The sequence below is a fragment of the Lycorma delicatula genome, chromosome 10, assembly GCF_047948215.1.
Source record: "Lycorma delicatula isolate Av1 chromosome 10, ASM4794821v1, whole genome shotgun sequence".
Classification (NCBI taxonomy): domain Eukaryota; kingdom Metazoa; phylum Arthropoda; class Insecta; order Hemiptera; family Fulgoridae; genus Lycorma; species Lycorma delicatula.
The window spans coordinates 77,390,147-77,400,757 of record NC_134464.1 but is presented as its reverse complement, the minus strand read 5'-3'; the positions used below and the strand labels follow the sequence as shown (position 1 = coordinate 77,400,757).

Below are 10,611 nucleotides of genomic sequence, written 5' to 3'. Positions count from 1 at the left end.
AAATGAGGTAGTCTGCATTTGACTACTTAAATTTTGTTTGTTTGTGTATCGTAAAATATAATGATGTATAATTTTATGTTATTGCTACATTTAACCAGCTTCAACCATAACTTAAAGAAAATTCACTGCACATTTCCTTTAAGATTACTTAAATGTAAAAACAGATTTATGAACAATTTGAATGGCTTTACCAGTGTAACTTGTTTTACAAAGAAGTAAAAATGGATACTTAAAGTTAAAAAATATATTTTCCTCCTTTCTAGAGACTTTGTTTATGATTGGTAGTAGTCTCTTTTTAAATTGTTTGCCTTTTTTTATGCAGATCATTCATGTTTCTTGTAAATAACAATTTTTTCTTACAGGCAGGGATTTTAGTAAACGCATCATTTTTTATGGGTAGAAAAAAGTAAAAATTTCAATTTATATTGAAATTGGTGTCATTTTAAGAGTTTGTAAATTACTGGTCCTTCAGAATAATGGAATTTTAAAGACTTGAAAAAGTTTCGTTTGTTAATTTCCTTTTTTTTTAAAAAAAAAGAGTTTATCTTATTAAATTTGCATTACTTTCTTCCCTGCCTCTAACTAAATTTTATTTTATTATTTGTTTAAACTTCAGGTAAATAAATCCAGTTTTTAAGTCAGTATTTTCCCAATAACTCGTAACCTATCAACTTTTTTTATCTCCTTTATTTTTGGAAGTAAACTTTCTCATATAAATACAACATATTGCTATTCTACTGCTTTATTTAAATTACCTGTAATTTTTTGGATAAGTTATTAAGCTGTTTTATATGATACCTGGTCCACTTAATTTCTCTTATGAAAATAATTAATGATTCTTTGACGTAGTATACAATTTCAACCATTTAGGCACAAATTTTTCCATAAAGTGGTGTACCTTGTAATATTTTAATATTTCTACTGAAAATATCGCACACTAATGAGTGAGTAGCTTGTTATTTTATTGTTTAAATAATTCCCTTCGAATAATCCTATTATACCAGATTGTTTTCAAACGTATGTTTAATCGACTTGTTTGGATGAACGTTAGATAGTAATCTATATACAAATATTTTTAAATTTCGAAGATTTTTTAAAAATTATATGAAATGTACAAAATAAAAAGTTTTCATTTCGTTTAGACAATTAAAAAACAAATTAAAATTAAAAAGACTTATTTTGTTTTGCTATTTATTATTTACAACTTTATTCATCTATATCATCATCTTCAAAAAAACATAACCCCTATTACTGCTACTAAGTTGTTAAAAAAAGCAAATATGCCATTGAAATTTATATAAATATAGTAAGAAATAACTAAAAATACAATGCATTTGTATTATGTAATTTGTTGTGAAGTGAAGTATTCATTATTGTATGAAGTGACTTAACTTCATCAGGAGATTTGCAAACAAAGGAAAATTTTAATCAGTGGTTTATTTGAATATTCTCAAGCGCTATTTGAACACTACTCTAATAAGATTTTAGGTATATTGTTCAGTAAATAAATAAAAATTTGAGATTAAAAGGAAAATTTAATTGTATACCTTAAAAAAATAAAATATAAACATTAAAAACTAAAATTACAAAACTAGCTTAGTATGAAACATCTACTAAAACATAGAAAATTTAGTAAAATTTACTAGTTTATATATATATAATTAAACGAAGTTCAGAAAAACCTTACATTAATAATAATAATAAAAAATCATTAAGTATATGTCATAAGTACACAATTTTATATAATGCATTTTATTTTTTCATTTTTTTACATTACAAGACATATATTGCCATTGACAAGTTTGTACACTTTTAACACATAAAAAAAAAATTAGTTTGTAAAAGTTCACAATTTATACATCAAAATTTTGGTGACTCTTTGGAGACTTGAAAATTTTTTTTAGTCAAAATTCAATTAGTGGAAGATATTTGCTAAAATATTTTTTACATCAATGGGTCTTTAAATTACTAAATTTTTTTTCCCATTCCGTTCCATTCCTAGCCTGTGCCAATGAAAAACTGTTTGAGTTTTTTAAAAGCTCATTGTTTAATATACATTGCATTTAAAATGTGAAATTTTTAATATTTCATTATCCCCAAATGTCTGTACATTAAAAAAAAAAAAATTCAAAACATTTCCACTCACCCCTTAAAAAATTACATTTACTTTATTTAAAATTATGCCTACCTTTTTTTCAATGTTTTTGAGTAATTTTTTTTTTTTAATTTAACATTGCCACTTTGGGGCTACTTTTTTAACATTAATTTTACTCTATTATAATTCTCCCAAAATCTATTTTTTTTTTCAATGCCTAATTATTTTTGTTAACATAAAAGTCACAAAAAAATTCTACGTATGTTTGACATATTTGCATAAATGCATATTTAAAGTCATTGTAGGAAAAAAAATTAGAGACATATAACAATTTACAGATAAAGATATAATGCTATGTGAATAATAAAAAAATAATGTACAAAAATAATTTTTTAATTTTTGTCTCATTTGTGTGAATATGACAATATACAATATATAAGTTTATTTATGATATTTTATATGAGACATGATTACTTTGTATTTATATGAATATTACATAATTCTTTATATATTTAATTATTTTTCTTGAAAGTAGTAGTATGTTTTTATTTTTAACAAGCATCTTATGCTAGACCTCCTTTCTTGGAATAATCATATCCTTCATTTATTCCTGGTTGATTGAAAATCCTGCCATTTGAAAATCTATCTTTAATTTCTCTATAGTAACTGAATAAAATATACACGAGGATTCCTTCAAAGACTGAAACAAAAGGTTAAATTAATGATTAAAAAAAAGGGAATACAAATAAATGTTCCAATCAATATTTGTTAATTTTTTTTCAAAAAATTTAACAAATATTATATTTTGGATTATATTTTGGCTTATGATTTTAAAGTTTACTTCATAATAAAAATGAAGAATTATGCATGGCTTAAATATATATATAAGCCATGATGAGGTTGATTATTTAATATTAATTGAAAATTGTAATTTAGAATCATATTGTTTTTGGATTTTTCCCCCTCACATCCCTGCATTGGATCAGCAATTAAGCATGGCTCAATGCAGGGGCGTGTCCTTTAAACTCTCATGGTCCTTCCTGCCTACGAGCTGTATGTTTGGCATGACGGGTCGGGCTGCCAGTTGGATCTTTTGTTGTTTTATTGCTCACTCAATCAGGGGGATACCATTTCTGGCCCCCTGCCGGTACGGGTCTTTTTATTTTTACCCCAGATGTTGTTTTCTCTGAAGTTTTAGGATGCGAGAGGATCCAAAGTCCCTCCACTTCCTCGCCATCACCCACCCAAGCAAGCCAATGGACAACGACTCCATAAGGGGCTTTCCCTCACCCCTCGCCTGCTTCTCCTTTCTCTGAAGAACCGCTGAGATGTATTAGGCTATTGCCTGGAACTCTTTTCCACTAGTCAACATCCTATCCACAGTATTTTCTGCATCCATCGGGCCCACTATGCCTTCTGTCTCTCTTCTCTGAATCACTCACCTGTGGCATTGGAAAATGACAAGATTGGGAGTATCAACCTCCTCACAATAGGGGCATTCTTCGTTCTCAGCTCTATGTCTCGCAAACAGGTACATTCTAAACCCCCCCGTGATAAGTCAGGAACTAGGTAAGCCAGTAACTGAGCTTCCCAAAGGAGGGTCAGGACCCTCCTGACCCAGGGTCCTACCCTTTTTATCTGTCGATATGTCGATCTCGATTTAGTTATGACTTCCATCTAGTTTGCCACTCTAGTTATATATCTATATATATATTTCTATATTATATTCTAGATATATTTCTTGTTTAATATTATTTAATTATTCTGGAATTTCTGTTTAATTTTATCTACATTAAAGTTAATTACAGAGTGACTGAAAAATAGACCTTCACAAGAACAACAGATACACTGAGGCGTACATGCCCGATCTTTTAGTTCATCACTCCTCTGATATTGTCGAACAGTATTCTCCCTAAGTCGGAGTTGATCATCATTTTGTTTTGTTTGTTTTTTGTTGCCAGTCATCTAATCGCTTTTTGGTTTGATATAATTCTTCTGATCTTAATTTGTGAACACGTTCTCAAGTTTTCAAATTTTCTCTCTTTATATTCACCATTTTCTCTCTTAATCTTTTTATTCTTCCCTTGTTTTTTAACATTTTCTTCCTCTTCATATTCATCATCTTGTTGTTTTTTTGAGATATATTTTTTCATTTTATCTTTCTTTTTCCTGTATGACTGTTTCTTTTTCATTTTTGACTATTCACCAAATAATCCAATAATAAAAACTGAATATTTTATACCATAATGTCAAAATTAACATTTGTAACCAGTATACAGGTGTTCACTAAATGGAATAGTTTAATTCTTATTAACTTTTATTTACACGACACACCAGAAATCGAAAACTTTTGTTAATCAGCAACTCATGAACATACGAATAATATTGATCTATAGTAATACGAGTAATAAAGGGACTTTTACTCTATCCTAATATTTCATGTAAGATTGTTGAATTAATAATTGTATAAATATTTGATGTTAATAAAAAAAAAAACTAAATTTCAGCAATTGTGTAACTGTACACTTTATAAAAGAATTGAAGAATCATATCTCGGTTTCAAATGAAATAATTTTAAATGAAATGGAGCAAAAAATGCATATGTGTAATTTACAAGGAAGTCATGTGGTGTCCATATCAGATTTCTTATTATTATGCTCTTATTTTCAACACACAAATCTTTCTTTATTTCTTTCTCCATTCTGCTCAGCACTTATTTTGGAATAATGTTGAATGATAGTGTACACCAAAATATGTTCTTACAGCAAAATAAATAATCTTCACCATTTAAACATAATATAAATTTGTTTTAATAGTTTGATTAATATAAAATACGATCATGTTAGTTAGTAAATAATATTGTACATAATGGAATAAATATATTTTTAGTTTACTATAGCAGTAACAATCTGTTGTGTCTTTAATAAGATGAAATAAAAAAATAACAGGCCCAACACATACTTGGTAAAAATATGGTTAATCTAATGTTCAAAAGCAGAAACATTAAACCATAGAATATACATTCTGAAGAAGGGTTGAGCTTCATATCACCTGATTTGTATCACTGTTATTGATATTATTATTCTAGTTTTCAGGATTTAAAATTTTTTAAATATGCAAAATTTGTTTTAATTTACCTCCAAAAAGGAGAGTTCCAAAATTCTGAGAAGTGAAGTAACCCTTAACAAAGTTTTGTACAAGTCCCAATGCTGCTAATAAGAGAATTGAAGTCTTTAGACAAATATAAGGCAAGATGAGGCATGAATTTTCCTGAAAAAAAAACATATTTTTATTAGTGTGTTAAAAATAACATGTTAATGTACAGGGTTATTCCAAGCTTGATTTCCAATTGGCTGTTGAAAATAAAGCAGTTGAAGAATACATATATGTAATTGATGTATCGATTATTTACAGTCTTTATTTTACTGTTAAGTAAATTTGAAAAATCTAACTTTTCCAATTTTAAGAAATATCAACTTGATTCTAGTGTTGGTATTTCTAGTACTGTAAGTACAACTTTAAATAAAAAATCAGTTCAAAATTACAAAAGAATATCTCAAATTTCATAAGAAAAAATTATGTATGTAAAGTATTTAGATGTCAAATAGATCTGGATTATCCAGCAGATGTCCAGATAAATGGGATGTAGATAAACAGACGTATAATGTATACGCAGGCAAACATGTAAACTTATAATTTATAAACATTATTAGAATTGTTTCAGATTACTTAATTTTTTTAACAAGTGATTCTATAATAGCAGCATACATTTTCAGCAGTGATTTTAGTCCTTTATTTTTCTCTAACTCAATTCATTTTACTCTGTTCTTTGACAATTTTTTTTTCAGATAACTTAAAAAAAGTAAAACATAAATTAGAAGATTTTTTTCAGATTTTTTTGAAATTGTTGGTTAATATTGTAATATTACAGCATAATGTTATACAGCCTGTAAACTCAGACTGATATTTTTAATAAATTCACATGAAAATTTAAAGAGATGTGTTAGAAAACTTGAAAAAAGTATTATGCAATCCCACATTACATAGACCTTTAGCTGTACCTTTATGCGTTTCTTTATGTTATTGATCTGTTCAGTTTCATATTTCTAACTTTTATATTTTTTGCTAGTGGTGTTTTTTCATATGGACTGCTTTTTAATTGGCAAATCTGTGTGTATTTTCCAATAAAATAGTGAAACTAAATTTAAAAATATAAAATCAACATTTAAAAAGAGATAAAAACTCAATATTTAAAATTTTTAAGGTTGTGCCAGACTAAAAGTTAGTTGATTTTTACTTCTGTGTACAAAGTAAAGAAAGTATTGTGATTGCAAAAATTTTGATTTTCAGATTTCAACGGAAATATCCATTTTGACCATTCCTGAATCCATTTTGACTAGTTTCGGCATGATGTCTGTATGTACGTACTTATATATCTCACATAACTCAAAAATGATTAACCGTAGGATGTTGAAATTTTGGATTTAGAACTGTTGTAAAATCTAGTTGTGCACATTTCTTTTTGATTGCAATCGACTGGACCAAAAGTGTCTGAAAAAGCCCAAAATCCAAAAAAAATTTGGATTTTGGATTTTTCCTTAACTGCAGTAATAAGCTCTCAATGAGTAGCTCTCAGTGGTACTTATTTTCATTGCTTCCAGAGTTATAGCCAAATAAAATTTTAATTAATGAAATATTTGGCTCTTACAAGGGTAGGCACATCGGTTTGAATCAGATTTCTTCTCCTTTTTTATTAAATTTTTTTTTTTAATTTAAATATATTGATCTATTAATAATTATTAATCTCTGATGGTAAAAAATGTTTTACAGGAAATAATAATTCAATAATAACAATAAAAAAAAAGAAAAATATCTTTAGTTATTAGTGAAATAAAATTTTAAGTACTTTTTATTTAAAAAAAAAAAAAGAAAGTGTATATGTAATTTAATAGCCATACAAGGAAGTCATGTGGTGTCCACATCAGATTTTATTTTTATTTTTTAATTTTACACAGGTGTAACAAAATCAAAATTTACAAAAGGATTGAAAAAGTATTTTTTTCAGATGATCTTTTTTTTATTCAAATTTATTTGCCCTCATCACTAATTGCAATAATTTATTGTTTTATAAAAACAAAAACAGTTATGCTGCTGCTTGCAACAAAGTACAAAGAAACCTTCCTTGAACCATGTTACATCAGCAGTTTTACTTTTTAGATTATAATTAACATTAATGAAATTTGAATTCTTGTAAGAATTGAAGAGATTTAAATGTGAAAGTTGGAAGAATACATGGAAAGCAATTGTATGGCTTAATTATATAAAATGTTAAAGTACACCTTATGTAGTGATATATTAAATGATTCATTGAAATTTTTTTTAGCCTAAAAATATCCACGCAGGATTTTTAATTAAAAAATTTTAAATTATGAACTTATGCTATTTATTTTTATTTTATTTCCACAATATCTTGAGTTATTAACTCTTTTTCAAGAGTTATTTTTCAACATACCTTTCTTCTCGATGAGAAAAGAAATAATTTGGTGAAAACTTAGTACTTGCCCTTTTAAATTTAATCAAGTTTAATGTTAACCTACCTTATATATTCCAACAAGAAGCATTATATTGAAACATATCAAGATGGCGAGCATGACAACAACAGTAATCAATAATGTTTGTGTAACTAAAAAAAAAGAAACAGAATAATTCAATTAATTTTAAATATTAATTTTTAGACATAATTATAATTAAGAATAATTTAATTTAAATTCAAAAGTTTGTATTGTGTACATTAAGTCATACTGTGTGATTTACAAATAAGTAAAGACACATTTAATTTTATCATTTTGAAAAATAACTGTAGTAAACATTGAAAATCATTTTTTTGTAAGTTGAAAAACTACATAATAATCAGCCCAAAAGGTAAAGAAAAACCTTCCATTTAAAGAATTGCAGTTGTGAAAAAAAAATCTGGCAAAGTATTGTGAGACTTTCCCGGCTGTTAATAATAAAAATTAAAAGAGTTAAGGGCCAAAAAGTAGTATATTATTTTTTAGAGGTAGGGAATAAATTTTAAAGAAATTTTTCCTAAAAATATTTATTTATAGGTTATGCTTACAGATCTGCTTAGTAAAGTTTTCTCTAAAACAAACCTTTCAATAAAGGCTAAAATAAGAGAAAGAAACATTTTTTTTGAATTTTGTCTTATTTCATTATTCGGAGTGTGTAATTTTCAAAAATTGTAAACATTTTTTGATAGTTATGTATGAAATATAAACTTTTAAAGATCTTATGAAAACTACTGAAACTTAAGGGAAATAGAGCGAAAGATTAAAAAACATATATTTCAACTTTAAGAAGGGGGAGTTGATTTTTGAAAAAAAAATTATTACGTATATATCCATTTTATGTAAGAAATTTTCTTTAATAAAGTTTACTATAAAATGTCTTTGAAGAAAATCATAATTTAGTTTTTTCACGATATCCCCCAACTTTTAATGAACTGTGGAAAAAAATTAATATGATCATTGCCCCTTACATAGAAATATTTGAACCAGATGTGATGAAAATCAGTTTGGTCATTCCAGATATATAAGGCTAAAAGAAGTGCGACGTATATGTACGCACATACACATGTTTTTTCAGATGTACTAGTCAGACCCTAAAACATAAAGATTTGCAAAAAAACTCAATACCCCATTTTTGACATGATCACCATTTTAACTATATTTGCAGAGGAAAGTAAATAAAAAATTGTCTTATTTGTAATGAAAGCTGAAGTAATGAATTTTTTTTTTAATTGGTTGCCATATAATTGAGTTCAAAAAGAAAATGTTTAAAATACTTAAATGACAATTAAAACTCACCTTTTAAATTTATTTAAACATTAAATTATTATTACTAATAAGTAATAATTATGGTGGTTTTTAAATTTCTACTGAGAAAACTGGTAGAAATTAGGAAATATATGATAAAGTATAATTTTCCTAATTCCCGTAGTCATTTTTCAAATAAAATGTAACCACAACAATAACAGAAAAAAATAACTTGTAATTTACGTTTTGTTTTATGATTCACTGCTAAGCTTGAAGCTTGTGCACATGAAATTGGTTGGGATAAAATGGAAATTTTGTACATATGAAAAATGCTATGCATGACTGGGATTCAAATGTGAGACCTCCAGATTTAAGGCCAAAATGGTACCACACTTCACCACAGAGATCAGCATATGGTATAAAACTCACTTTTTGTTTTTTTTTCATAAAAAAAGCAGGTGAAAAACTGATTACTTTTCATGTGATATGGCTTTAATTTCTACATGTATTCATTAAATAAACTGTAAATTACAAAAAAAGGAAGGTTTAATTCAGTACAAAACTAATTTTTTCCATGATGTGGTTGACAATTAGAGTAATGCTTTTTATTTCATGATGCTTACTGAAGCTTTTACCTTAATTTTAATTTTTTCATGTTAAGCTTTTTTGAAATGATTCACACCTCATTCTTGATAAAAAAGCTCAAATGTGTTTAACTTTAAAATCAATATTTAGCCTTGTTGATGAGTAGTACCAATAATGTTTCAGTAATCTAAGTAATATTTACACAATTTTTAGGATATAAAACAAACCTATTACAATAAATTATAGGAAAAAGGAAATAAAAGGTTTGTTTATAGTTTTTTAAAAGTCCTAATTAGTGAAAATTCTTTATTCTTCCTTAGGAAGCAATTTCATTCATATTCATGCCTCATTTGAATGTAGGTAATTGTATGTACAGCCAAAGTCATGGAGAAATTTCCATTTGATATTAGTACCTGTGAAAAGTTAATAAAGCAATTTCTAATTGAAAAATATTTTTACCTCGCTGCATAATTTATTTCCTTTCAAATAATTGGCAGTTAAACTGATTGTAAGTTTAACAACTAGTTAATGTTTCATTTCTGCACTTCTATTAACAGTACATAGTCACACGTGAATGGAATTAAAAAAATGAAATATGCATGAAAAACAATTTATGATGAATACTTCATCCTACACTGAATTAGTTGAACCAGTGTATCCTGTTAGATGTCATAACCAAATAGATATAATCAGCCTGACAAGAGGTACAAGTCACTGTCAAAAACTATATACATCCATTATCAAGAATAAATATAATATTGCATCTTACTATGGAAACTAGGAATGAAGTCATTTCTAATAAGTCATTCTTTACTATGCTGAATATATTATTGCTCATTTATTAGAATACAAGTGATATTAAGTCCTTTAGGACTTAAGTCCCAAGAACTTTTGTCCTTTAAGACCTTCATGCCTTATTCACCACATGAGACTGGCTATAGAGTATACTGGTATATCATTATCCTCAAAAAAAGCTACTGTGATTGGATGTATTTTATACTTCAGATGCTTTGTATATCTTAAAACTGTAATAAATACTGGGCCAGAAGTACAAAAATACAAATTAATATACTTCCATCTGTCATGAAACAATTTATTCTAAATACATCAACTTGG

General features: G+C 26.7%; 1 protein-coding gene across 1 annotated transcript in view; it reads right to left on the bottom strand.

The window, feature by feature from the left end:
- Window positions 1–1,515: 1,515 nt before the first annotated feature.
- The window catches only part of LOC142331317 (uncharacterized), a 46,666-nt gene continuing 37,570 nt past the window's right edge, over window positions 1,516–10,611 (bottom strand). The window contains exons 4-6 of the mRNA XM_075377137.1: window positions 7,693–7,778; window positions 5,233–5,365; window positions 1,516–2,795 (exon numbers count right to left, since the gene is read on the bottom strand). Coding sequence (XP_075233252.1) covers window positions 2,659–2,795; window positions 5,233–5,365; window positions 7,693–7,778 — 356 coding nt within the window. The 3' untranslated portion in view covers window positions 1,516–2,658. The remainder of the gene's footprint in view (window positions 2,796–5,232; window positions 5,366–7,692; window positions 7,779–10,611) is intronic.